The following is a 26,997-nucleotide window of genomic DNA, read 5'->3' as shown; positions in this document are numbered from 1 at the left end:
TAGGAGTGGGTGTGCAGGATAAACAATTCCAGTCACTCCAGGCTCATTAATTACTTTTATTCAAATCAGAAAATCTTGCAGGATTTTTGGGAGTCATAAATCGAACCACAGAACCTGTAACTCTCCCCTTTCCCCTCTCAGGCCTACAGAGAATAGAACATATCAGTGCAGTGACTGCAAAAACACTGCAGTGCCTCAGGGCAGCTTCCAGGACCAGGGTGGGTAGCACTCCTTGTTTCTCCAGAGTAAAATGAGGTGAAGCTGGTACCTACAGCTCTTACTTTCCCAGCCTCACATATGGGGAAAGGCATCTCCACATCCTGACAGCCTCTGGGAACAGGTGTTAAAAACGGGCCACTCAGTCACTCAAGAAATTCTTCCATGTCCGGAAGAGTCGCATCATCCCTGAGAGATCCTTCCATTTCCTGAAGTAGGGAAGAGGAAGAAGTTAATGACTCCATGCCCAATGTCTCTTCCCCTTTCACTGCCCCCTTCTGCTAGTGGGGTCAGGAATGGCAGCAGGGTTGCATGCTGGCCACCACAACCAGGCTGAAAAGCCTGGCCTCTTTTTCAGGCCCTTGTGCTCTTAAGACTGACATCCCTCACCCTTCTCCTCACGTAATACACTGGAGGAGAAGCTTTATCAGCATGTTTGATCCTTTTTCTTTCTCTTCACCTCCTTCTCATCCCCACATCGTGTTGCTCTCACCTTTTTTTTTTCCAGCCTTGTCCGACGGATTTGCTCTGCCTCTTCCCGCTCATCTTCCTCAATGAATTCCTTGTCGAGGCGTTGCAGCTGTGGCAGCCGGGACAGGACCTCCAGCCGGTAATCGGGTTCTTCAGCGCATGGATTGTCCATCAGCACCAGTGCCTGCAGCATGGGGAGAACCTGCAGTTTTTCCACCTCCTGAAAGCTTCTGATCCCATTGCTCCTGAAGAAAAGGAAGCACAGAGAGCAGGGGAAGGAGACCCATGCAAGTAGTGAAATCCCTTTGGAACAGTAAGTGGACAAGACAGACAAAGCAAAACTTAGCAGCATGAGGGACCATAGACCTTAGACCATAGATCTGTCACCTAAGATCCAGATCTGTCTGCAGCTCCCCAGACTGAGGGACAAAAAGGACATCTCCTCTGGATTCCTCTGTGCTCAGACAGTCCATTGAACCGTGTGACATCACCATGGCCCCGCATGGCAAACGCCAAGAACTAAAAGGCATTTGCAGGCAGAACACAGAGAACACGCTTCGAGGGATCCAACTGACTTATGGCAAGGAATGAAAAGCCTGGGGTGGGCTATGAGAATGACTAGAGAGGCAGATATTTTCTGAGAAGCCCAGGAAAGGCCCTGGCTGTTACAATGCCTAGACAGCTGCTGAGCACCAGTCAAGGATGGTAATATCAACCCATCCCTACCAGGTAGGTCTTCAACTTCCAAAAAAAACCCCAGAAAATTCTAAAGATCTAAATGGGAGTGCAGTCTGTTGAAGGGATCTCTGTTCCCAACACAGAGCAGGGAGGACCCACCGTAGATTGAGGTACTGCAGGCACTTCATGCTATCAGAGAATCCATCCAGGGCCTCAAGCTTGTTGTCACGCAGGTGCAGAGTCTCCAGCTGCTCTAACTCCTCAAGGCCTTCAAGGCTGCAAATGTTGTTCTGGGCCTGAGCACCAGGGAGGCAGGAAGAGAGAAGGAAAAAGGGGACACACAGGAGAGGGAACAGCAGTTATTTCTGGCCATTAAAGCTCTTTCTACCCTTCAGACTCCCTGCCACTCATAACACAGCCTTCTCTGAAGCTAGATCAGATAGTTCAGGGTCTAAGGGTTCTAAGGATTCAGATTTAAGGACCAAAAGTTTGCTGGAAAAGTGTTTCATGGAGCATCATTGGTGTCTGAGACAAAACCACCACAAGTGAATACTCCACTGCCAGCACAGCACCCCTTTCAATGGAAGTGCCAAATCTGGGCCTCAGAGAGCAACAGCATGGAGGGGAAAGCACACCTGAACCTAAAATGTGTGTGTTTAAAGGATGAGTAACCAGCCCCTCTCAGTCCAGGTATCCTCCAGTAGCTGCCTCTCTTATGGGGGAAATCTATGACCAAGAAGTCCCTTCTACCCCTCTGGGCTGTGCCTTCAGGAAGTTTAAAATTCCCCATCGCTGAATTTCATTCACTTCACTGGGATGTGGGTTAACGAAGCAGGGAAATACCGAAGCTCTGAATTTCAGGTCTAGTTTCACAGCAGGATTTCGGCTGGAAAAGACCACTAGAGGTCTCCTGCCCAAGCGAGGGCTCCCCGCAGTGCCAGCACCTAGGCTCTGCTCTGTCAGGCTGCTCACCGCCTTGTGCGGCCAAGTTTGGAGTGTCCCTGGGAGTTATCGCCTCCCCACCACGTTCTCCAGCCTGGAGCTGAGCAGGGCTTCCCTTGCCGATGTGGCTCGGGGCTGCAGTCGCTAAGGATGCTGAGACCTGAATGAAAAACGGGGTGAGAGGTGCTGTTGTGCTCTCTCCCTCAGAGGTACCCAAGCAATGATGTGGGCAATACCTGAGGCTAAAAAAGGGGCACAGGCTGAACTGGTGGGATAGGAGAACATTTTAGGACTGAGTCATTCAGGAGAAGAACATTTTGTAGAAAAGGAGGATTTTAATAGAAAACTGGACAAAGGAGAATCTGGACCAGCTGGGCCAGGTAAAAGGAGCAACCCCAGGACAAAAAGAGGAAAGTTGTGTATTTAGTGAAGGCCATGTGAGCAGATTTAGCAGTCAGGAAGGATTAGGACATTGTACCTCAGAGAAAATCGTGAGCTGGTGTGGGTGGGGAGCTCACTGATCGCTGGTTTATAAAAGGAATAGTAACCTCCCATCACTCTCACTTTCTTCATCACTTCAGTGTGAATAGTTTTACCAGCTCTGGCCCTGCAAGCACTAGCAGGACAACGCAGAATGGATATTTTTCAGACTTGTTTCATTTATCCCCTAAATCAAACAACATTCTGTCTGACATCCCATCACCCTCCCTTAGATACCAGCTCTTCACCCAGATGTGATGCCCCTGTTCCTTAGGGAAAGTTACCATATGTTGCCCGTGATTTCCTCTCCCCTTCCTGCACACTCCACCTTTCTCTAGTTAGCCTTTGCCACCACTCCTGCACCACAACCAGGAGCTAACATAGCCCTCCTGTGACCTTCAAAGTGATGCAAGTGCCACATGGTACACAGCCAGCTTGTAGTCTTCCTGCTAGTACATACCACTTTTTACATACTAAATTTCATCTGCAGCTATGTCATACATTAACCAAATGTGGTTCAATTCCTTAAATTGAACCTTTTGTCTTGAGCCCTGTCCTTGAGGTATCAGCTGCACCTACCCAAGGCTGAAGTAAAACCAAAGTCTTGGCACAGAAACCAAAACATTACTGGGAGAGATTTCCACGCAAAATGATTTAATGAGCAGGTGGACATGGGAGACAAATTCAAGCCCCAAAGATTCTTGAGAGTCAGTTGTTCTAGTTTTAATAATCACCCCTTGCAATTTTCCCATTTCACATGGGCAGCTCAGAAACCCCTCAGTCATGCCAGGAACCTTTCCTCAATAGAGATGCCCTGTTTGCTTCCCCTCAGTAACTCACTAAGTTATGGGTATGCTTTGAAATGCTGTTTTGTATCTAGTGACTTATCCACTTCATCCATTCTTGGAGCATCTCTAGAAATGAAATCCCAGTTTTCCACCGGAAAATTACAGGCAATCTCAGCTAGCAATCTCCTCAGTGTTTTCTGCCAGGGAATCTTGATGAAAAGAAGCCACATAATTTTTCAAAGCCTTTCTCATATTTAATTGCTTTTCAAGAGGTAGTGACTCAGGACATCTGTTTAGTCTTCGCAAGCTGTAGCATAGTGTGATGCATGGGGCTAAGCCATACATACTCTCTTCACTTGCATCTCGGAGTAAATGCTTCCTTGAAGCAATTGTTTATGGTATTAAGAAACTGCTTCTCCTATCTTAGTTGCACTGCATATTGAATCAATTTCTTTTTTGGCAGCTGTAGGTGTGAATCATATAATTGTGCTGGCTTTAAACCAGTACTTGATTAGGCTCATCAGAGAGGAGAAAGAGGCATCGCCTCCCTTTGTGACCCAAAGAGCAGAGCTGTTGCTTTGCCCAGCGACCTCCAGTGGTCCCAGAGCACACGGAATACAAGCTTGCCTAACAGTGCCTGAAGGGGAAACTGCCCTCCTTGGAGGAGGCTGTGAGGGAAGAACCCGATGCACTGAACATCGACTCCTCTGTGATTTGAGGTTCGTGGCCACTCCCGTTGTGCTATCTGGGCTGCAGGTGCCGGGCTCTGCAGCAGCTCTGTTCCACTCCCCAGGATGGCTGATCCATTACCAGATAGAGCTTCTTGAGCTTGGAAACACCGAGCCCTGCTGTGGTCTTTATACTGTTTCCTCGCAGCTCCAGGACTTGCAGGCTGGACAACTGGTCGTGACTCAGGCCCAGCACTGTCTGGATTTTATTTTCTGAGTGCCAGAGGAGAAGAAACAACAAAGTTAATCCCACCTTTCAAAGAGAGTGTCCCCACAAGAATGAAGAGAGGTGGTCTGTATCACCTTTCAGGCTGAGGTTGGCTAGGAGGGGGTGAGCAATGCCCTCCAAATCCTTGATGTGGTTGTGATCGAAGCTGATGACCTGGAGGTAGGGCAGCTCCTGCATGCTGGCACTGCTGAGCAGATTCCCATCCACCTTCAGCCAAAGCAGCTGGGTTAGGCTGCTCAGTGGGGACAAATCTTGCAGCTTGTTCTTTGACAAATCCACATACCGCAGGTGAATGAAGCGTTTGAGGAGGCTGATGTCTGTCAGGCCCCTGAGGGAGGGAGAATGTGAATAAAATACCTCACATATTTCCCCACTAGCAGCTTTTGGGTTGCTCCTTGCCACTCCTGTAGGGAGAGCAACCTTCCCTCCCACTTCCCTGCTGTCCGAGAAAGCCTTGCTGAGAGAAGGAAGGAAAAGGTGATAGGGACAGGCCAGTCTGTAAACAAGGATGAATGGTAAGATTGGACCTGCTTTCCTGGCAGAGGGAGTACTTATTCCCACTGAATTGTATCTGTCAGGACAGGGCACAACCAGAGCAAAAGGTAAGTGTTGGGGAGGGGGTCTGTTAGCCAGTAGTGTCAACACCAAGGACTGTGTGGAAGGACTTTCCTAGTGGAAAAAATGGTAATTGAGATACCCTGTGAGGCTGCTGAAAGAAACAGTCCTACTGGGGCTTTCGTTAGGTCCAGGGTTATGCAGGTGTGCTGGGGAGACTGAGGCTCCAAGGTCAAATGTCCCAAGGCCATTGTGGCACTGTATTTACAGCTGCCTGCCTTAAAGGTTAGCAGTTAGCAGGACAGATGTCAATGGACATTTCTTGAAGTGCCTGTAGGGAGGTCACTCTGTTCAGGTCCCCCTGTGAGAACACAGTCCAGAGCGATGGGCAGGCTGCCCTCAGCCTTGGGGGACACTGATGTTCCCAGTGGTGCGTCTGGCCGCGGTGGAGGCAGTGCCCAGCCCAGGGCTGAGGATAGACAGGCTATGCTGAGGCACAGACTGGAATCCAGGCGGTCAGAGAGCAGGGCCTGGATACGCTCCTACCCCACGTGGCCGGTCACCAGCTTGCGCCACAGCAGCTCCATGGCCACGGAGAAAGGGGCTTCTGCCGCGTCAGGCATTGCACTCACTTGTCTTTGGCTTCAAACTTCACATAGGCGTGGGCCAGCCCGTCGCCGGTCTTACTGAGGAGAGAGAGGCCCTCCTTGACGACTTCCTCCGTCAGGGGACAGGGACCCGGCTCCTGGGAGAGAAGGAGAGAGCACAACGCCAGCGCTGGCGCAACCGCAGCCAGGCGGTGCTGAGGGCCTCCCCCTCACCTCTTCTTCTTCCTCCTCCCTCTCCTCATCCTCCTCCTTCTCCTCCTCCCCTTCCAGCTCCTCGTCCTCCATCCTCCCGGGGCAGGCCGCGCTTGCCGCTTCCCGCGGCGGCAGCTCGCCCAGGCCCAGCCGCTGCCATGGGAACGGGGGCGGGCGCGGAGCCACGGCCGGGGCGGGCCCGCCGCTGTCCCCGCAGCGCTTCCCCGCGGCCCGGAGAGCTCCGAGCGTCACCACAAGCGCTCTGCGATGCCACTCCACCTTCTCAGCTGGGTGACATCTGCATTTGTTAGCGTATCCAGAGAACCGAAGGATTATTTCGGTGGGAAGGGACCTGTGTGCGCTCCCCATCTCAAAACGGGGCCGGTTCAAAGTCAGGCTGGGCTGCACAGGGTGGTGGTCAGTCGGGCGGTGAATGCTTAATTAACCCCTAATTTACCCTCTGGTAAATGTTTAGTTAACATGTTGAGCAGGATCAGCCTTGGGCTCTGCATGAAGCCTCCCCGAACACGACCACCTGGATGCCAGGAAGGGGTTTTTGGAGCACACTGCTCCAGCCCTCTCCTCCAGGCTGTGGAGCCGGGAAAGGCTGAGGCTGCCCGTGCCCAGCCGATGCCAACAGCACCGGGTGTTTACCAGCTGGGAAGGCTACTCAGAGCTGACAGTCACCAGTGATCTGCAGTTAATGCAAAGTCCAAGGCTCTGCTGCCTTTCCCTCCAGTGCACTTTGCTCCTTTGTAGTGCCTGGGTAACATTAGTGTTAGATAAGCTGGTCCAAGCAGAGCTGGACACACAACCATCAGCCATCACCCCTCCTGCAAAGCATCCCTGTGCTCATGGCTGCACAGCAAGCGGCCATCTGTGTCCCCTGCCTTGTCCTGCTGGACTCCCCGGTGCTGACCTCTTCTCCTGTGCTACACATCTGAATTCACTCCCTGCTCATTATCACACAACCACAGAATGGTTTGGACTGGAAGGAACCTCAAAGATCATCTCCTTTCAACCCCCTGCCATCCCCCACTAGATCAGGTTGCTGAGGGCTCCACCCAACCTGGCCTTGAACACCTTCCGGATGGGGCAGCCACAACTCCTCTGGCAACCTGTTCCAGTGCCTCACCGCCCTCAGAGTAAAGAATTAATCTGCATATGAACACTTCCTTTCCTGCCTTGCTTCCTGCCTAAACATCCCCTAATTACAGAAGGAAACCCAAATCTTTAAGCTAGAGAAATTTTATTTCGATTATATATATCTCAAACCTGATTATACTGATAATTAAGGAGGTTATGTGCTAAAAGCCAGCCCACACACTCACAGAGGAGCACAGGGCGATGATGGCAGGATGGGGAGCCCAAGCAGCACCTGCCAGGCTGCTTCCAGGCCCATCCCAGGAGCCATCGGCCCACTAAAGGCCCATTTTGAGGGGCACAGAGGCACAGTGGCAGGTGGGAACCCAAATTAAGGACTCAGAGAAAGGAACACCCTGTCCAGCCCCCTCCCAGGGGAGCCTCAGCCCCAGAGCATCTTTAGGACTGGGGGTGTCACTGAGTTCAGGGGTGTGGGACACAGGACGGGATGCAGGGGAAGAGCACTGGGGAATTGCACTGGACTCCTCAGGGAGTGTTTAGAGCAGGAACCAAAGGCAGGAAAGGGAGGGATCTAGGTGATTTATAGGGAAACGAATGTGGGATACAGGAATAAAAACGGCCAGCCACATGCAAATGGTTTGTGATGGTTTCTCCATGTCCTGCCCCTGATCAGTGCAGCCTGTCCCGTCTTCTCATTAAACTTTCACACTTTGCCCTGGGTGAGGAACTTGTGGCCAGAGTACCACAGGGAGTTGGCTACTGGGGGGCTGGAGAGGTTGGGATCGAGGGACAGCTACTGGGCAGTGCCTGAGCCCAGCTGCTGGAAGGAGACACACTGTACACGTGTGAAAACTTCTATAAATACACAGATGCTCACTAGTGCTCCTCCATCCTGCTCAGCTGGAGCAGGGGCTGGGATGGCTGCCAGTGCTGTGTGGGAGTGCTCTGTGTGCACGGATGTGTAAGCTGTGTGGCCAGCCATGGCTATGTTTAAGTGCAATATATTCAGTCACAGAATATTCTGAGTTTAAAGGTGTCCCTTTAAAGGTGATCACACAAGGATCATTAGGTCTGACATGCGTGTGTGGTGCCTACTGGGAATATAAGCTCAGCCTGGCTATTGTTTGGGGCTGAGAATGCAGAGCCATCGCAGCCTCTCTCAGGCTGTCACATCTGGCACAATGCATTTTTCTCCAACAGCAACCTGTTTAAGATCCAACCACTACAGTTTGCTATGAGGATCTGGCAGTATTTCCACTCCACAGAGCTGCAGTCCTGCCAGAAAGCAGACAAAGAGAAGAGAAACAACACTCCTGCTGATATAGAAATGATTTTCCATGAGTTTATTCCTCATTAAATGAATGCTTTCATGCCCCTGCATTCTCTCAAAGCAGCAAGATCAATGCCCAGCTCCCCATCTGGTTTTTTTTATGTAGGTCACTCTCCTGGGCTCTTGTGCTGTGGGCAGGGCTGGGCAGGAGCTGACAGCAGAGCTGCAGCCAGTGGCCCATCCCTGAATGGTTCTACCCAGCCCCTGCAGCCTCAGGGCCCTCGTGTGCCCCTGCTGCATCACTGCTGCTCTGGTCATTATGACCCAATGGCCCCAAACTACAGCCATGGCCCAGCAGCCTCTCGGAAATGTGCTCTGGTTGTAGAAAACAGTGCTCAATTTTTTTTTTTTTTTTTTGCCTTTGAATTATCCTCCTTCTTTCTGCATCACTCCACACACATACAGAGCTGGGACCCGCCACCTCCTTGCTGCTGTCAGGCTCTTCCTTCTCCAGCCACCTGATATTCTAGGAAGGAGATCCCTCCCATCCAGCTGGGCAGCAGGAAACTCCCCCAACAGTAGCAGGGCAGGCATCCTTGCAGCATCAGGCTTTTTCCTCCTTGCTCCTCAGCTCCTGCCCCTCATCCCTCAGGTGATGCTGGCAATAGCAACTACAACACTGCCCATAGGCTCCCAAGGATGTATGCCTCACAGCTAAGCTCCTCCTTGTGAGGCACTTCTTTTTCACCACCCTCGGTACTACCAAAAAAAAATCAGCAGCTGGAAAGTAACATCAAGCCTTGCTTCCTCGCCCACCAGCACATGGCTGAAAGCAGGCAGCAAGCACTGCCCCAACACAGGGCCTAAATAAAATCTTTGCCTGCACAGAGATGGAGCTGCTCCACTCCACGTTTAATGAGGAGTCATTTACCAGTCCTTACAGGCAAAGAGCACAGATGAGCACATTTCTGAGCCTGCCAGGGAAGACTGGCTCACTGGTGGAACAGCCAGGTGCTCCAGCAACTACTGGAATAGTGATACAGATGGAAAAGACATAGTCAAATCACCACAGCAGTTCTTCTTTCCAAAGAAGAGCTGTTACATGGCAGAAGTAAGATGCAGACTGAACCTGTGCCATGCCTACTGGGGCAATGGTGGGCTCCCGGGAAAAGCCCACAAAACCCTCTCTGCAACCAGTCACCTCCAAAGGCAGTAAGTTCTCTACACTGCTTGTCCCCAAAATGCTTCCAAATAAGATCCAGGACACACCTTTGCTTTTTCTTTTTCATTTATTGTTCAGTACGGGACACAGGTGAGGTAAGACATCTCACAAGGGTCTAAGCTGACAGGCCCCTTGCTGATGGAGCTGAAGGATGCAAGAGACTGTGGTTCCTTTTTCCTTCCTGCAGCACCAGCGGCCCCCTCTCCCTGCAGGGCTGCAGGGGAAAGGGAGAGATACTGGCCAGGTGGGCTGTGGGCTCTTAACAGGTCAATGGGAAACTGAGAATTCAGCTCAGAGAGGAGACTGTCAAGACTCTGCTGAGACAGGCTCCTGCTAACAGGACTCCAACGTGGTGGGGGTGGTTAGCAGAACATCTAGAACAATGACTGTGGAGGGGGAAAGCCTCAAGGGAGGCCTCTGTACTGAGACATGTGCAACGAAAGGTCCCTTCTTGCTTCCATTTCTTAACCACAAGGGACGGCTCCTCATGGGGTACTTCAGTGTTTGGCATTGATAATATCCACAAACTCTGGCTTGAGAGAAGCTCCACCAACAAGGAAGCCATCCACATCACGCTGAGAGGCCAGCTCCTTACAGTTGCTGCCAGTGACAGAACCTAAGGAGGGAGCAGTGTTTTAAGGTCAGATGTGCCAGCTCTAAGAAAACAGGGCCAGGGCAAAGGCAAGACCGGCAAGGTACCAGCCGCCTCTTGCAGACAGCAAGACTGTCTCCCACATATCCAAAAAAGCTACCCAAACAAGCTAGAAGATGATTCTTCATGCTCTGAAAGTCAAGAGTACCCTTGCCAGGCAGAGAATCATGTACAACTGCAGCAACAGGTATTGAAACTAAGCACTTCCTGCCCTGGAAAGTCTCTTCAGACTCACTTACCTCCATAGATAATCCTAGTTGACTGAGCAACAGCATCGGACACGTGGCTTTTCAGCCACCCCCGCAGCTTCTCGTGAACTTCCTGAGCCTGCAATAGAACACAAGAGTCCCGCTGAGGCCTGAGCCACTCTGCACACAATTCCCTTCCAAAGACAAGGGAACACTCAGATATTCTCTAAGTCACTAAGAATCTCCAGGAGAGTCTCAGTAAGAATCTTCAAGTAGGTTTCCTGAGGGGGAAGGGTCAGTTGGCCATTTAGTCAGCCACCCCCTGCTCATACCTGTTGGGGAGTTGCAGTTTTACCAGTTCCAATAGCCCAGACTGGCTCATAGGCCAGAACCACTTTACTCCAGTCCTTCACGTTATCTAGGGAGGAGGGAGAAGGTACAGGTGAGCACAGTACCCCCATGCTGGGAAGAGCAGAGGTGGAAAACTGCTAAAAAACCCAAACCAGCAATTTCTTTTTCCTCTTACCAGCAATAGCCTTGGTCTGTTCAAAAACCACTTTCTCTGTTATGCCAGCTTCTCTCTCATCCAGCTTCTCTCCAATGCAGGCAATGACTCCAAGGCCCTCAGCCAGAGCATGAGCCACCTTCTGCCCAATCAGCTGGGAATGGAAAAGAAACAAGACAGCCAATAAAACAGGCCTACAGAAGCAGGTCTGGTTTAATTGCTCACTTTTCCAGTCTTTGCAGACCCATCTGAGCTGGACCATGTCTCCATTCTATGTGGCCACTCACCTCATCAGACTCTCCAAAAACATGCCTTCGCTCTGAGTGGCCCAGGATCACCCATGCAGCTCCAATATCTTTGATCATTGCTGGGCTGGGGAGAAAGGAGATGACTCACTGAAGGAAATTCACATCCCAGAGGCACCCTGACTTCACTCTCTCTGGGGCTCACCTGATCTCTCCTGTGAAAGCACCCTTTGGTACCTTGTAACAGTTCTGTGCTGCGACTCCAATCTTTGCATCGAGCTTCTGACGGGCAAAGTCAAGGTAGATGGCGGGGGCTCCACAAACCACCTCTGCAAGCAAAGCACATAGTTACCCCTGAGACAGGCAAAGGGCAGAAACTGTACCCAGCCACTGATCCCAAATCCCAGCCCCAAGAGGTCATCCCTCTCTCCTGGGAAGGCATGGCCTGCCTCTCCTCACTGACATTTGGGGGACCCGGCAGCCACAGGACAATCCCTGCTATCTGATGACTCAACAGCAGAGAGGAAAGCCCTTTTCAGGGGGCTGGACAGGCAATACCAAGCCGCCGGCCAGGTCACAGGGGTCCCTTGGAAAGTGTCCAGATAAAACACCGAGCGAGAGTCCCACCCTGCAGCCTGGGCCAGGCCGGGCCGAACCGGGGAGAGCCGCACCGGGTTGCGCCTGGGGTTGTAACCGGGCACGGCGGCGGGGCAGGGGCAGCAGGCGGGCCAGGGGCAGCGCAGCTCGGCTGCAGCGCGGTGCTCCGAGACCCCCGCTCCCGGGGCGTGGGGGCCAGCCCGAGGGGCGGCGCGGGCCCCCGGCACTGCGGGCCGCCCGCTCCCGCGGGGTCTCCGGGGATCGGCCGGGGGCGCCCCGGGGGTCGGCCGCACGTGTCCGCCGGGCCCAAGGGAACCCGGATCCGGTTTCGCGGGTATATTTAGCGCCGCTGCCGCGGGGTTATATTTAGGCCCCCGCCGCCCTCTGACATTTGCCGCTCCCCCGCCCGGGCCCGGGCCCGGTCCCCGGCTCCGCAGGGCCGTGCGGGACGTGCGCTACGTGCGGGCCGCGCCCTCACCGGTGTCGGCGGAGAGCTTGGCGCTGTTCAGCGTGTGGATGAGCTCGCCCAAGCTCTTCTTGTCGCCGTTCATCTTCCAGTTGCCCCCCACGAAGAACTTCCTGGGCGCCATGGCGGGAACGAGCGGGAGCGGGGCCGGCACCGGAGCAGACGCGAAGGTCAGCGGCGGCGACGGCGCGTGCGGCGCCCGGCGCCCTTCTTATAGCGCGGCGGCGGCCGAGGCCCCGCCCCAGCCCCGCCCCGCCCGCAGCCCCGCCCGCGTTCTCCGCCAGCCAGGCGGGGGTCACACAGGAGCCAGGGGGGTATTTCGACTTTTATTTTGTCCCTCGTGTATTTTGGCATGTGAAGGGCACACAAGGGGAAGCGCTGCTCGTGGCCCGCCTTGCTGCCCGCCCCACGCCCCCGCCCGGCAGGGCGGGCAGGAGGAACCCCCCCATTCACAAGCCACACGTACACACAAGCCCCCTCCTCTCCTTCCGGACAGCAAGGAGGTGGCATCATCCCACCAAGCAGCGAAGCACTAGGGCTGTGTGTCACGGGGGTGAGGACAGTGAGGACATTTCCTATAGAAACAGATATTCCCAACCCCCCGAAACCCCTTCACTCATGTCCACGGGGGCTCCAGCCCCCAGTCAATTAGTCAGTGAACTCTTGTCTCCCCCTGTGTCTCCACAGAGAGGCCGTGAAGGGACGACTAGGGAAAGAGGAGCAGGGAAGAGGACCCTGCTCCCACCCTCACTGCCCCCACCCCTTTTCCCCCCCACACCTTCAGCCCACTCTCCCCCCACCACACACAGCAAGAGGATGTTCTAGCTGGGAATCCGCTGATAGAAGTAGATGTAGCCCAGGTCCTTGGGGGGCTTCTCAGAAGCACAGACTTTCTGGTCGTTGTAGATCACCCACCTGCAACAGGCACAAGAGGAGCTCAGGAATGCCATTCTGTGGTTAAGACACAACTGGATTCCACTCACCTGGTCTCAACCCCAACCCCCCAAGACTTCTGAAGAAACAGGGGAGGATGGGGATTTAAAGCAGTACCTCAGTTCCCTTACACTGTGGAAATCCTTACCTGCCATCTTTCTTGATGTGACAAACATAATGTCCACACATAGTTGAAGTACCCATGTGGCTGATGAAGGCAAACAGCTGATATTCTTGAAAGAAGGAATGAAGAGAGGATTGTCATGGAAAGAGGAAAGATGTCTTACTCCCTAACACCCTGTGCAAGGCCCTCTCTGAGAAGGATCCCTGAAGGAAGCTCTGCTGGGTCATAAGTTACAACTGCATCCCCATCAAGTGTGACTGTGCGTGGTCCTAAGGCCAAACACACAGGGAAATGGGAGATGGTAACTTCCGTTTAGCCTTCTCTCTTCCAGCTTTTTGTTTGGGCCATGGGTGCTGGATGGGTAAGGCAGGGATTCTTCTCCCTATGGCACCCAGCAGCCAAGCACCACTGGCACCAATTCTGTACACAGACTGCAACTGGTTTTTCAGCAGGAACCAAAAGGGAAAAAAAACCTCCCAGAACCACTGGATAAAAGAAGCACAGCCCTTCCTGTCCTTCACTTGATGCCACTTCCCCTGCCTCTCTCTTACTGGCTTCCAGGTAATCCTCATCCAGCCTGAAGGGTTGAGGCTACTTTGCCATTCCTTCCCTCTTCCTCCTTGCTTACACCTCTACAACCAGATCAGCTCTGTGATAGCCGCTGCTGCTGCTAAAACCTGGAGTACCGCATGGATCAGGAATGACAAAGTCATGCTGAGTTTGCACCCCAAAATCCACATTCCTATGGCTTGGAACTCACTTCCAGGCCCATCGCGCACTTTGGGACCCACAGGGATGGATTCAGAGATGGACTCGGCTGCCGAGCGCCCCTCTGAGATATCCATAGCAGCTTCTGCATCGAGGTCATCGATGTGACTAAAGATCCAATCCACAGCACGTTCCAGACTGTTGTTCTGGAAGGAAGAAGACAGTGAACTTGAGAATCCCTGCTCCTGAGAAAATCCTTGCACTCTGATATCAGCCGTGCCTCTCACCGTGGCCCTAAGTGCTTTCATAGCCTGGTCCCGGGAGAAGCCCATGGAGACAATGGTGGCTACGCTGTCTTCTGAAGGAGGGTCTGGGCAGGCAATAGTTGACCCTGGTCCACTGGATCCAGGGAGAACTAATGGGTTAGCAAAGTCTGCAGCAGGAAACAGAACACAGCTCAGAGCAGTTAGATCTCTCCAAGAGGGCACAGTCCAAGTCCAAACTACTTCAGTTTTCCACTGTGGTAGCAGGACACAAGCACAACAGCCCAGGAGCGGTAAGCTTCACCACGGCCATGGCCTCATACCTGGATCGTCCATATGTGACATGACCCAGTTCATGGCCGCCTCAACCCCACTATTCCCTGTGTAGTACACGGCTTTGCGGCAGGCATCCATGGGAAAGCCCATTTCCACTAGCTGGATAATCACCGACTCATCCAGCATGGGTGCTGTGGGAAGACAGAAGTTAGAGCCACCCACTCCCACCCATCTCTGCTGGCTCCATTTTGTCTAGTGTCACACAGCCTCCAAAGCCACCACACAAAGTTCCATCTCTCTGCTTTTCTCAGCCACCTTTCTTCTTCAGAAGAGCAGTCTCACACACAGGCAAAGAACAAAACAATTCAACTCATGAACTCCTCCCTAGGCTCCGAACCTGACCTCCCACTGCAGTTTGTGAAAATTAAATATCCCTACCAATTAAATCCTGTATAAATCCCAGCTCTGCCTCCTCTAAATGCACCGGACATGCCACCCCCCCATCTTGCACAGAACAGGAATCAACAAACCCCCTTGCATAACGCCCTTGCATAACAGGGATGCAAGGGAGGCAGCTGGCAATCGCTGACAAAAGGACAGGGAAAGTCTGAGCAAGTGGGAAACTGCTAGCATGGGACACAAGGCAAGGAGAGCAAGGAAATGAGTCAGGCATCAGGAAGAGAGGAGGAGAATCACTAACATGTCGGAGAGGAGAAGTGAGGGGAGCAGAAGGAGTCGTCGTCCTCGTTGCCATAGAACCCCAGGCTACCTTTGGGCTCATCTGGTGTCACCAGTGGGGGTGCGATGTCTGGCATTTCTTCTTCTCCATCCTGCAGCCCCATTCCCTGCAGTGCAGAAATATCCAGCTCCTCTGGCATTTCAATGGAAACATCTGCAAGATATGGTCTTGCTCAGCCTCCATATAGGGGCAGAAGCAAAGGACTCGGCTGGGAGATCTAGAAGGGTAAGTCCCTGGGGATGCCTGCAGCAACTTTTGGGATAGTTACTTTCCTCTTGGTGGTAATGACCACAATATCTATATGTGACTCCCAGTACCTATATGCTCTGTACCTCTCATCCTCCTTACCAAGCTTTTTGGGAACCCAGTCCAGACCGAAAGTGAACTTCTTGATCTGGATGACCAGATAATCTGGGAAAGAGGCGAACCGTGTCGTTCTGAAAGAGACACATAATAGTTTTAAATACTTTGTCAGAAAAGATTGAGGGTATCTAACTGAATCAAGAAAACAGTTGAGTAGGGCAGAGCCATGTCCTGAGCATGGGGGATACATCAGTCTGTGCAGCTCTCCTGTGCTGAGCTTAAAGCTCCTCAAACACAGAACCATGTCTAAGGCAGAAGCCTCGACAAGAGGAGATGGAATGCAAATCTTGGGGATGAGAAAAAATAGTACATATTCTCTACCTTCCAATCGTGTATTTTACAAGCCTGGTCAGATTGTGTTTAATTAAAAGTCTAACCCTTAAGGAATGATGTGGAAATAACACCTTTTATTAGACCAACAGATATACCTGCAGGAACTGAGAAGCTTTCAAGCACAAGAGCACTTCTTTGGATATGAAACAGAAGCAGTGAATTTTAAGTTAACTGAATTTGGTTAAACATTATTCAGTCAGACAATTTGAGAGAGAAAGTGTCTGGAATCTGTGAAACAGAGGGCAATGTTTGTGAAGGCAGAAGCACCTGTGAGACATACTCATTACCAGGTGATAATTGCAACATGATGTAGAACTAAATTAAGCAACAGTAAAGTGCTTGAATACAACTCAGTAAAAATTAAAACAAAATGTTACTTTTCAATGTGATGTTTGTTTCTAATAGCTATTGCTTAATAATGGAATATTTGTTAGAAAAAGACTTTCAACTCTTTGAGGACTTTCACTGCAAAAGAACACTCAGTAGCATCACAGCAGAAAGCTGCTTACGTTTGTGTAATCTTGTCACTGCAACTTTGCACTGTTACATGTGCTACAGGCAGTGAGAAAAATTAAAGCTGTTTTTTAAACCTTGCTACTAGCATTTAAGCTAGCATTCTTTCAAAGAACTCATGCATCTTTTACCTCACTGTTCTGCTCAAATCTTAACAGTTAAAAACTTGAAGAAATTTTAGAGATGGTGCAAGATCAGTGTCATCATACAGGCAGTACTTATTCCAAAGCTAAATTTTAAATTTACAGTAAAAGCGACTAGTTTTCTTGAATATCTCTGTATTTTCATAGCCCCTCAGCAACTGACATCTGATGGCTAGGACTGCACTAGCACTGCTGTTCTGCCCACTGAGGGCAACCACTCTGGCACTGATGGACTGATCCCCTCTCTGCCTCAGTGTTCTATGGACCCAGGCTGTGGAGGACCACAGCGCTTCAGTAATGGTTCTTCCCCCCAAGCCACTACGAGAAGTCCCCAGAGATGCAGCTATGGCCAGCTCATCACAGCTTAGCTGACACACACTTACTTGAGAGCCACAGACTTGGCCTGCAAGGCTGTGCTCCAGAAATCATCCACCTGCTCTGGAGCTCCATAGGCCTCTAGGCAGGAGCTGAAAGGCACCTTGGCTCGCACCAGCTCAGGCAGTGGCTGCTTCTCCTCCTCTGCCTGCCTCTTCTTCTCCTCATATTCCAGCAGTTCATCTAGAGGATAAAGCAGAGGAGTCAAGGACCACCTCTAGGTACCTACAAAGCGACTGGTGTAAGCTACACCCAGAGGCAGAGCAGGCCTATAGATACATCGAGAACGGAGCACAACTTCCAGAGCACTGTTCTGCTACTGCAGTCACTCCTGTTTTGCTGCTGAATCACAGCCCTGCTTGTGGTGTCCGAGGGAAAGGCTCTAGAGGGACATCACCGTGTCACACCACCTCTGAAGAAATCAGCCCGATCCCACAAAAGCAGGAGGAGGATCTGGCCTCAGAAGTGGCAAAGAAGTCCCTTTCTCATTTAAGGAGTTCTGTAAGAATAGTACAATATACAAACATAGGGTTTGCTACTGTTCTGGTCTTGGCACATTACTGACCTTTGTTGAGTGCAGCATCCATGGGCACAGGCAGCTGCATAATATAGTCCACACGCTGGGTATATTTCACCTTTTCTGTGGCCAGGCACTTCAGCTTCTCCTCCACCAGAAAACGGAAGACCTCATTAGGGTTCTCCGAGCTGCGGCAGTTCCTCTGAAGAAGGAGAGATTAGAAGGACAGATGTAACATCAGAAGGGCAGAAAAAATGATCTGCAGTTACAGTGATGCCACACAGCACACAGCTGAAGAGTATTCACTTCTATACCCAGTCCCCTGGAACAGACAGCAAATAGGAAACTAAAGCCAGCTTCTGTACTCCAGGAAGCCATGGTATTCCTGCTCCTAAAGAAGAAAGGTTACATCTCCAGCTGTGCCACTCCCAAAAGAGATTTCTCCAAGGAATCAGCCCTGAAAACAGGCCCAGGCACCTCTCCTTCTCCACCCTGGCAGGTGCTAGCTGGCCCATTCCTCTGTGTTCTCTCCCTTTCTCTGCTCCAATTGCCAGCTTCTCACCTCCACTCCTCACCCCTTGCTGTGGGAAGAAAACCAAGCTGGACTTTTCAATGATTTGCCAGATAGACTCAACCATTACCTCCACCATGTTGATGAAGTGCAGAAAGAATTCCTGGGCATCTTGCTGTCGGTTAGTGGAAAATTCTGGGTGCCCCTTTCCGATGAGGGACTTAAACATGCGTGGAGCAATGCCATTTTGCATACCCTGCAAATAACAGTGTGGAAGAGGAAGGTGGTCATAATTTGCCAAGCATGTGTCCTGGCATGTACCACTCTACTCTTAGCCATGCTTTTCTTCAGGTGACAGGCCTTGGAACAAGCCCCAGCACAGGTTTTCAGAAAGGGTTCTCCCTCCCTTGCCACGTAGCACATACAATACCTCATGCAACACACACATCAAGAGGATGCCGTATCCAAGCCTCACCTTCTGATCAGGCTGCTGCTCCCCGTCTGCAGAAGCTGGCCTTGAATACTCCCCAGAAAGCAGTCCATGGCCCAGTTTGGCTCTGGAACGACAAAGTCACTGCTGGTACCAATGTTTCTTCAGTCTCACATGCTCCAGGAGCTGTGTCAACCTATCCAGCTTTAACACTGCCATGGGCTGTCAGTCTCACAGATAACAGCTTTCTCTGCTGCACCAGGCAAGATTATCTTATTGCGGTCTGCTCTCTGGCCCCAGGAGAAATCACTGACTTCAAGGTTACCAGGACTTTTGGGTGCCAATCCCAACCACTGCTTGCACACTGAGTAGACCATGAAGGAACAGCTGGTGCTGAGCCACACAGCAGCTGCACAACAGCCAAGCTGAGCTGCAGCCTGACGTGGGGAACGCAGCAATGTCTGACTGTGCAGGAGACAACAGGGCACAGAGAAATTGTCTGAGCCAGAAATAGCACTGCTGTGAGCAGACTGATCACGTTTTCCCCAGAGGAAAGACTGACTGCATGAGGCACTTAATGGACAACAGTATGTGTTCAGCAATTTCCTCCTATGCCCACACCCTCCTGCTATTCCATTTCACCCCAGTCCTTCCCCGTCATTATTGCCATTTGTCTGGAACCAAATCTTACCAATTCCTCCCTCTGCCCAGGCAATAATCTTCCTGGCTGTCTCACCTTAATCCCCTCTCAGTGGACACCTCACTCTAGGCTGCCCAAATTTAGAATCCTCCTGTACCACTGAACTCTCTTTCCACAAATGCCACCTTCCATTCCTCCACCACAAACTTCCACATGCTGCTTTCTTATTTGAGAGCAGCTGTAGCAATGCAAACCCCTCCCAAATCTTGTGTTCCTCCTTCTGCACATCCTCCTGCACACTACCTCTTGAGGGAAGCCTCTTTTAAGCATACATAAATTGTCCACTGAGAATAAAGCTGCCTAAACCTACACATCCCCCTGCTCTTTGCCATCTCCCCTCACTGCAGACAGCAAGCCCCTTTTTGCTGTTATGCAGACAGAAGCTGCCTCCCAGAAATCCCCCCAGTTTAAGAGGCATAGCACACATAATACATTTCAGAGCTTCTCATGCACACAGGGTGCACTCTGTCTTCTCCACCTAGGGCATTCAGCTGAACTTCCTTGGCTTAGATCCTTATTGATCACTGAGGGTCAGCGTCTCTGGTGACAGGCAAGGAAATAGAGGTGAGGCTCGAGGGAGAACCCAGGAGCAAAGCAGCACAGAGGGGATGCATCCAGGCAGCCTCAGCCTTCCTTGTCTCACCAAAACTCTACGTACACTTGTGTGCTGAAATCCTGTGTGGGGTCCGAAGGTGCACTTTGGAATATCTTCTCCAGTTTGTCCACATACCTGCAGAGCAAAAGGGAGCATTCTAAGGGATATGTGGGTTCATCTAGTAAAAATGCAGTTCTGAGCATGATTACTGCAACAGAAGCTCCCAGCTCTAGGAGACCTTTGTACTGATCCCAGACTAATGGAAAGGAGTGATTAAGCTCACTTACTTTCTCTGGAAGTCTGGGATACTGAACAGCACCTGCATCACAGAATTGAGGTAGCAACTGTTGCCCAGGTTACGGATACCAGTGTACCCAGGCCCATAGAGGGGCTTGAGTTGAACGCCAGACTCCTGGATGAGCTCCCACTCCCCAATGCGCTGGTTCATGTCTATTTCCAGTTCTGTCATTGTCTTGTCTGTCTGCAGAGGGAAAGAACAGGAAAATCCTCAAAGAAGACTCAAGGACACATCAGAGGTGTGAAAAGCGCAATGCTGTAGAGAAACAGAGTCAAATCCTTTCTGTTTCATTCTATAAGTAGAGGAGGAAGAAACAAGAATTGTTTCTGTATATATGAATACCTGGGACAGAAAGAGGAGAGAAAAGAAATATGAGAGAAATCTGAACCATTCCCTATAAAGAGGCATGGAAATCACACACTAACAGAAAAAGCTCAGCACCTGGGAGCCTCCCTGCCCACCGTACAGAGACATAACCCCAGGGAAATAAACCTGAGGGACATGAAAGAAAAGCAAAAAAGGCAATCAAAGAAGAGAGGAAGATGAGACAACTCTCTGTGTAACAAAAAACCCCAGGGTTTCTTGACCAGGAAGGGTTCTGCATAGCCACAGAAAGCCAGAATCCAGCTAAGACACCTCAACACTCCTTCTCTCTCCCTCTGGGCCTATGGAGGATACCACTTCCTCCTCACCTTCTGCATCTTAAGCATGTCAATCCCAAAGTGTGCCAGGTGTTCTGCCAGGTTGGGATCCAACACCATGTCATCCTCGTCATAGGAGTAGACATCTGTGCAGGAAAAGAGAAAAAAGAGAAACTTGTAATGGCCTTTGATCTCAAATTCACAGCTGGATGAAGAAAGTGCTCAGAACTAGAAGTTTTGACGAAGTGAGCTGTGGGGGTTTCTGCCTTTTCTCAACAAATAACATGACAGACAGTATATTGAGATTCCTCCTAAACATGTGACACGACAAATTTGTCAGTGATCAGGGTACAGAGGTACACTTATGCCTGGAGTAAGGAAAGTGGGTTACTGTGCCATATACTCTCTGCTCGGGATTTGGACACACGGTTCTTTGATAAACACCCCAGCACAGAAAATCAGATGGCAACCTGGATAACTATTCTAAAAGCTTCCAACTACAAGGGAGGGGCAGAGGAAGGCAAGGTTTTATCAGCTCGTTCTTTGCCTCACAAAAGAAGCAGGTCAGAGTGGGAAAGTTCCCAATGGGATGACACTGCATGTCCCAGGTCACAAGATGGCCAGCACCACCCTGATACCTGGAAGAGATCTCTGTCAGCCTGAGTGGTGCCTGGCATCCCTAACCCCAGGAGGATCCCCCTTCTCACCAGCCCCATCAGGAGTAATTGTTCCCAGTTTCACAGCCAGCGGGTAGCCGGTTTCTCGGTAGTGCTCGACGGCGTGGTTGTTGCCACCACTGCCATCAAAGTAGCGCCGACCACAGAGGATGGCTCCGTCAGTCATGTTCAGCCACAGGTTCTCCTTCATGTCACACTTGCTGCACTTCCAGCCACTATTGACAAGGAACAGAGGAAAAGAGATCAGAGTGAAAACCTCTGGGTTCTGCCTCCCAAGCCCTCTCCACTACTGCCCACTGCAGTATCCGTAGTAGAAGCGATTAAGCGATCTCATTCCTCTTTTACTACACAACACTGAGCATCCTGAAATACCTTAGTGTGCCATCTCCCCCGAAATTACTTTGTCAAGGCACCCTCAGAGACTCACAAAAGAAGTCTCATCTGCTGCTGCAGTCCAGCACAGGAGAAGGGCCTGAGACACAGAGTGACACAGCGAGTTCCAGCACTATGCTCACCACGGTGGGATGCGGACATCGTTCTGAAGCTGGTGCAGGGAAAAAGCGTGCTTGGAAACACGTCGAACCTCCCCATCCCAAGCCTGCACCTCCTGCTTCCGTGAGGCTGAATCTGCTGTCAGGATGGCCTCAATCGCACTGGCAATCTGGAATTAGGACAGCAGGAGAAAACATGAAGGGCTGGCCTACCACAGTAAGGGCACAAGAAGCTTCCAGTGCCACAACACTCCACATTTAGGGAAGTCAGCTGAGACTTTCGGGAGCCTCAGTCACAAGCCAGGACTGTAATATAGAGCACTGTATAAGTGCAGAACAATCCTGATGACTGCTAGCTGAGATTTCCCTGCAGCTCGGCAGGATCCCTTTTACAAGGCAGTTTCCTTCTCTGTAATGGCACATTTCTCCATCAACAGTAAACACAGCCCTCCACCCGAACATACCCTGTCTTTGACCATGTCTGGTAGTCCCTCCAGCCCATCACGTGGAATATCCAAATGGTCTGGGAAAATTACTATTTTTACATCTTCATCATACTCAAACTTTTCTTCTGTGATGTCAAATCCACCTTCTACACCTACAAGAAGAAAAAACATTGCGGTAACTGGTGAAACCAAAGAGCTTGAAAAGCTTCTTTCCCCACAGCTTACATGAAAGAAAGCACCATGACTAAGACAAAGATCTAAATCAGTGATCCACAATCTTTCTTCCACTTCTGGATCCCAGAGTTTCTGCTGGCAGTGTGGACTTCACAGGTACAATTATAAGCATAGTGACAATATGTTTATTTTCCCCAGCTATTTTTTCAGATGCTTAAAAACAATCTCCAGACCCTGACTACAACCAGGAAGAAAACCAAACCTGCTCTAGAGAGGCATTGGCCAGAACAGAGCCAAGATAAAGCACAGGTGTTCATCCTTCACCAGAATACTCAAGGCAGTGAATGGAGATGTGCAAAAAGAGATCATCTTGAAAGCCAGGGCAAAGGTCAGGTCTACCAGCACCTTTAAGAAGCCCGACTCTCTTTCTTGCCTTTTCCAGAAAGGGTAGTTTAGAGTCCTGCACTCAAGCAAGAAGAACCAGGAGCTCCTCTGGAACCAGAACATCCAGAATTGCAGAAAAGGTCTTAGCAAAGGTACAGTGACAGTAGTTTCTATGCCCACCTAGCTGCACTGTCCAGAGGTTGCACCAGAAACGGGAGATCCATACATAAAAGGTTATTTGCCAGTTGTAAAGTCATCATGGATGCTCACCAAAACATCTGCAGTTTCTGCAGATTCCCTCACCTACAGTTACTGAATTATGTAGGTACTCAGAGGAAAACCTTGGCCTTCTCTGTTCTGCAGGCATTCTCATGCTACATCCCAAAAGGAAACAGGCAGAAGATACATGGCTTATTAGCAGCCTAAACCCCCTGTGCTTTTAAACTGAATTTCCTTTCTTTCTGGAAAAATTGCATGCTGTGACTGTGATAATCTCTGCAACAAATATCTGAACATCTGCAGCTGCAACAAATCTCTGAAGGGAATAAAAGCTTCTGCTGCTCAGTGGCTCTGCCTCAAGAATCCTGTGTGCAACACAGTTCTGATAACCACCACTGCATTTCCTTAAAACATTATTGTCAAAAATATCTGGTCCCATGATATCTCCTGCAACTCCCTCCTTAGATACCTACAATTTTTACACTATGGACAAACTGCTATGTACGAACATGATGCTTTTAGAAAACAGTCACCAGCATCATGCAACAACATACCTAGATAATCCTCTTCTGTGCCTCTTCAGCACAGCCCAGAGACTTCCTGTCACCACTTCAAAGAGTAAAGCAATACACAATCCCCCAGGGCATTACACAATTCCTGAACCCTAAACAAGCTAAACCAGACTGGTGAACCTTCTGAGGCTCCAGATGAGGAAGAAGGTCAATAGCCACCAGCTTGCCCTGAGGTACACTGCCTCCCTTTCCATGGTGGTACCTAAGCACTACACATCACGAAAGTCTATCAACCAACATGCAGGCATAGGAGGCAAGCACTGCAGATCTTTTCTCCCCATTGAGAGGGGAAAGTGAGGTACTGAGAGACCAAGAGCTACATTTTACAGCCAATGACCTTTTGCTCCCAAATCTTTCTAGTACTTTAAAAAAATCTCCCACATCAGGATTAGCTATACCACCACAGTTCAGCTAAAATAAAGGTTAAAAAAAACCTTTTCCTGAACTCAAGACCATTGTCTCACAGGGCTAATACTTTCTTTTATTCTCTCCTGCTCCATTCACACCACTAAGCTGTTATCACAGGCAGATATTTGCCGACCCACTGACAACATTTGTTGCAAGACCTTTGTAGAACTCAGGACGCAGAAACAACTCATAATGCAGGCCAGGCCTCATCTCTCCCAAAGCAGCACAATCATACATATACATAGAAGCACTGGCTATCTGAAGAAACAGAGATTCCACTCTCATTTTTGCTAGAAGTGATCTTTGGGGTGCTATTCAGCTCACCAGCAAAACAGGGAGCAGCTGACAGTCTTAACAGTGGTATTTGTGCTCTGGCAGCAGACAACTCACTCGGCATCTACACCAGGGAAAAAGTGAGCCAAAAGCAAGACATTCACGGTCCAGATTCTGGATTCCCCTCTAGTGGTCAGCTTCCAGCAAGCCAAGAACCTGTTACTGCTACAAATGTTCCTGTCCCTTGCTTTATGTGTCTCCATAACGGCTCACAAATTACCAGCTGAGACTGCTCCAAATAAGCAGCATCTCCATTGATTGCCATGACAGCTTTCTCAGTTGGTGAAAGACAGTAATGGAACACCAGCCTTGTTCTTCCAAAAAAGGAAGATTTTTAGTATTTTTTATGTTTTAATGCTCATCTGTATTTCCTCCAGTATCAGCCTTATAAGACCTAATGAGCCAAAAATGCTAATGCAGCATTTCCCATTAATTTCTTTCCCATCTATATCAATAACACTAGTTCAATATCCGAGGAGTTTAAAAAACAGTTTATCTCCCAGGAGCTTCAAATTTACTTTTCTCAGACATGTATTTTCTCAAATTTATTTCAGCCCCTTGCTGGGCACATTGTGTTTAAGCAACAGTCCCAGTCTGGTTATCCCCACACCAAGCTGAGCCAGGCATGCAGAGTCATGGCAAAGGATAAAAAACATATTTATCCACGGAAAACAAGATGCAGCTTTGGACACAGAACACAACTACCACCTTAGTGACTGTTCTACAGAAACTGCTCACCCGAGACACACTGGAAAACACAAAGTCAGAATTTGGCCAGGGATACCAGCGCAGAAGAGCAAAGCAGAGATGAGCCAGGCAGCTCCAGAGGACTGGCTGAACACAAGGACCACACAGTACATAGGTGCTTCCTTACCAATAGCCAAGCGAGTTGGTTTCTTCCTCGGGGGGTCCCCAGCACTGGAGTTGGTGTCTTCTTCCTTCTGTGGTGTTGAGAAGAAATAGGGAAATAAGAGTTAGGGGGACAGGCATGCTGCGGCAAGCCTTAGGGATTGAAATCAAGTTACTATGAAAACAGAAGGAAACCACACAGAAACAACGTGGGCAATCCATACAACAGCTCAACACAAGCAGAAATGAAGCACTGGTGTCCCTTAATTCACCAGGAAGAACATCAGTTGTATCTGAGGAGAGAAAACTCTGTATCTGATGGAATACACAGACACAGCCCAACTCTCAATTACAGAGCAAGTTTGAGTGTATGTATCTTTCTTTCTTACCGGTTTACGTGTTCTTTTGAGGTGCAGGTAGACCCGCTGGCCTGTTTTCTGATAGTGCTTTTCCACATACTGCTTCCCAAAGCCCAGGAACGTGTTCATGCAGATATACAAGCCGCCATCTGACTCCTGGAAGGAAGGAGGGACAAAACTGAAGGGAGGTGGTAAAGAATGCCATTCCAGCTGCTAGGATAGGCATGGAAGACTAGTCATTATTCATTAAATCATGGAACAGGTCATTCCTACATACCAGCCATGAGCAGCTAGTAAGAAATAGGATGGCAAGCCCCAGCCTGGCTGTCCCAGAAGAACAGGTACTCCTGTCATGATGATGTATTTAAAAAACTATTTGCGTGTTCATTTATGGCAGGATGCTACCAAATCAGGAAAGCCTGAGTTTCCACAAGAGTTTAACTTGTAAAAGGCCCTTAGCATGCACAGTTTACAAGTCCAGAGCATGGTACAATCATTACCAGCAAAACTGTGACACCCTGTCCAAACGTGTGACTCCCAGTGCCACAGGGAATGCTGCCAAGCTACAGTGTGAGGAAGGTTAACAGACCACTGTTTACTTTTGCTGTTGTGTTCAAAAGCCTGTGAGCAGCTTGGAAACGGATACAGAATGTGCCCCCATCATCCCACCAGCAGCTGGAAAACACCACACTCATTCAGCAGATACCCTTTTCAAATTGAAGGGGCAGGGGACCCAAATGCAGAGGCTGGAAAGGAGGGAAACCACTAAGAAGCTCTCAGAAGCTGCTGGGACTGAGTCAGAGCGGGCAGTGCGTGGTCAGGCATCGCTGTGGAGCTCGGGAAGGGAAAGAGGGCCAGGATGCCATGTGCCGCTTCCTCGAAGGACCCGTATCTTCAGCTGCAGCCTATTTCTGCTGGGCTGGGGCTCAGCCCGGACGGGCGCCCGCGAAGAAGCTCAAGGGGGACCTCGCCCTCTCGCTGCCTTCACTTCCCCAGGTCCTCTTAGGCCGAGTGGGGGTAGCGCAGGAAGCGCAGGGATGCCAGCGGGGTGGAGACGGCTGGAGAAGGGACCACTGCCATCTTAATGACACAGCACCGCCTCGCCCCCCGCCTGCCCGGCCACGCCGCGCGGCGAGGCCGGGGGGGTGGCTCAGACCCGGGCAGGGCGGGACCCCCGGCCCGCCCCCCGCCGCCGAGGGCGGGCCCGGGACGCGCCCGACCTCCCGCCCCCCGCCGGACTACAAGTCCTGGCGAGCACCCGCACGGAAGGTTCGCGCCGGGGGCACTCACTCTCCGGGGGCTGCCGGCGGGCCAGGCCGCCGCTGATCGGGGCGAGTGCCCTGCCCACGCCCGCCCCGGCCCCAGAACTACAGCCCCCAGCGCACCGCAGGCGGGCGGGGTGCGCCGCGGGGCACGCCGGGCGCTGTAGTCCGCGAGGACATCGCGCGCCGCCCGGGAGCGGCCGCCGCGGCCACCGGGGAACCACA

General features: G+C 50.8%; 3 protein-coding genes across 4 annotated transcripts in view; all 3 read right to left on the bottom strand.

Moving 5' to 3' along the window:
* Positions 1-36: 36 nt before the first annotated feature.
* LRRC23 (leucine rich repeat containing 23) lies at positions 37-6,920 on the bottom strand. Its single transcript, XM_042031316.1, has 7 exons — positions 5,909-6,920; positions 5,720-5,832; positions 4,607-4,860; positions 4,386-4,516; positions 1,525-1,661; positions 710-932; positions 37-425 (listed from the first exon to the last, which is right to left on the bottom strand). Exons 1-7 carry the CDS (start codon positions 6,254-6,256, stop codon positions 363-365), a joined length of 1,269 nt encoding a protein of 422 aa, XP_041887250.1. The 5' UTR covers positions 6,257-6,920; the 3' UTR covers positions 37-362.
* A 2,611-nt stretch (positions 6,921-9,531) lies between these two features.
* Positions 9,532-12,389, bottom strand: TPI1 (triosephosphate isomerase 1). The gene is made up of 7 exons (XM_042031314.1): positions 12,149-12,389; positions 11,279-11,402; positions 11,116-11,200; positions 10,850-10,982; positions 10,656-10,741; positions 10,375-10,462; positions 9,532-10,099 (listed from the first exon to the last, which is right to left on the bottom strand). The coding sequence occupies exons 1-7, from the start codon at positions 12,258-12,260 to the stop codon at positions 9,981-9,983; spliced, it is 747 nt and encodes a 248-aa protein (XP_041887248.1). The 5' UTR covers positions 12,261-12,389; the 3' UTR covers positions 9,532-9,980.
* Positions 12,390-12,449: 60 nt separating this feature from the next.
* Positions 12,450-26,997, bottom strand: part of USP5 (ubiquitin specific peptidase 5) — a 15,151-nt gene continuing 603 nt past the window's right edge. Inside the window, exons 2-20 of one of the 2 annotated variants that reach the window (XM_042031312.1) lie at positions 25,541-25,666; positions 25,177-25,243; positions 22,231-22,364; positions 21,791-21,936; positions 21,306-21,490; positions 20,650-20,744; positions 19,947-20,140; positions 19,723-19,794; positions 18,410-18,491; positions 18,065-18,190; positions 17,472-17,625; positions 16,915-17,089; positions 15,528-15,616; positions 15,141-15,332; positions 14,488-14,631; positions 14,189-14,334; positions 13,954-14,107; positions 13,218-13,302; positions 12,450-13,051 (exon numbers count right to left, since the gene is read on the bottom strand). In XM_042031312.1, the coding sequence (XP_041887246.1) occupies positions 12,958-13,051; positions 13,218-13,302; positions 13,954-14,107; positions 14,189-14,334; positions 14,488-14,631; positions 15,141-15,332; positions 15,528-15,616; positions 16,915-17,089; positions 17,472-17,625; positions 18,065-18,190; positions 18,410-18,491; positions 19,723-19,794; positions 19,947-20,140; positions 20,650-20,744; positions 21,306-21,490; positions 21,791-21,936; positions 22,231-22,364; positions 25,177-25,243; positions 25,541-25,666 (2,460 nt within the window). In that variant the 3' untranslated portion in view covers positions 12,450-12,957. The remainder of the gene's footprint in view (positions 13,052-13,217; positions 13,303-13,953; positions 14,108-14,188; positions 14,335-14,487; positions 14,632-15,140; positions 15,333-15,527; positions 15,617-16,914; positions 17,090-17,471; positions 17,626-18,064; positions 18,191-18,409; positions 18,492-19,722; positions 19,795-19,946; positions 20,141-20,649; positions 20,745-21,305; positions 21,491-21,790; positions 21,937-22,230; positions 22,365-25,176; positions 25,244-25,540; positions 25,667-26,997) is intronic. The other variant, XM_042031313.1, reaches the window with a different exon arrangement.

Source organism: Corvus kubaryi, unplaced genomic scaffold (genome assembly GCF_017639235.1).
Source record: "Corvus kubaryi isolate FWS band 111438036 unplaced genomic scaffold, C.kubaryi_AGA036_p1.0 37341, whole genome shotgun sequence".
In the NCBI taxonomy this organism is placed as follows: domain Eukaryota; kingdom Metazoa; phylum Chordata; class Aves; order Passeriformes; family Corvidae; genus Corvus; species Corvus kubaryi.
The sequence above is the reverse complement of the archived record's forward strand: the minus strand, read 5'-3'. Positions and strand labels throughout refer to the sequence as shown.

Coding starts and splice junctions, on each gene's coding strand:
- LRRC23 (XM_042031316.1), bottom strand. CDS start 6,256: ATGGGGAGCGCACACAGGTCCCTTCCCACCGAAATAATCCTTCGGTTC. Junction 5,833..5,908: donor GGGAGGAGGAAGAAGAAGAG/GTGAGGGGGAGG, acceptor CTTCTCTCCCAG/GAGCCGGGTCCCTGTCCCCT. Junction 933..1,524: donor CTGCAGTACCTCAATCTACG/GTGGGTCCTCCC, acceptor CCTTTTCTTCAG/GAGCAATGGGATCAGAAGCT.
- TPI1 (XM_042031314.1), bottom strand. CDS start 12,260: ATGGCGCCCAGGAAGTTCTTCGTGGGGGGCAACTGGAAGATGAACGGC. Junction 10,742..10,849: donor ACAGACCAAGGCTATTGCTG/GTAAGAGGAAAA, acceptor CCTCCTCCCTAG/ATAACGTGAAGGACTGGAGT. Junction 10,463..10,655: donor AAACTGCAACTCCCCAACAG/GTATGAGCAGGG, acceptor GTTCTATTGCAG/GCTCAGGAAGTTCACGAGAA.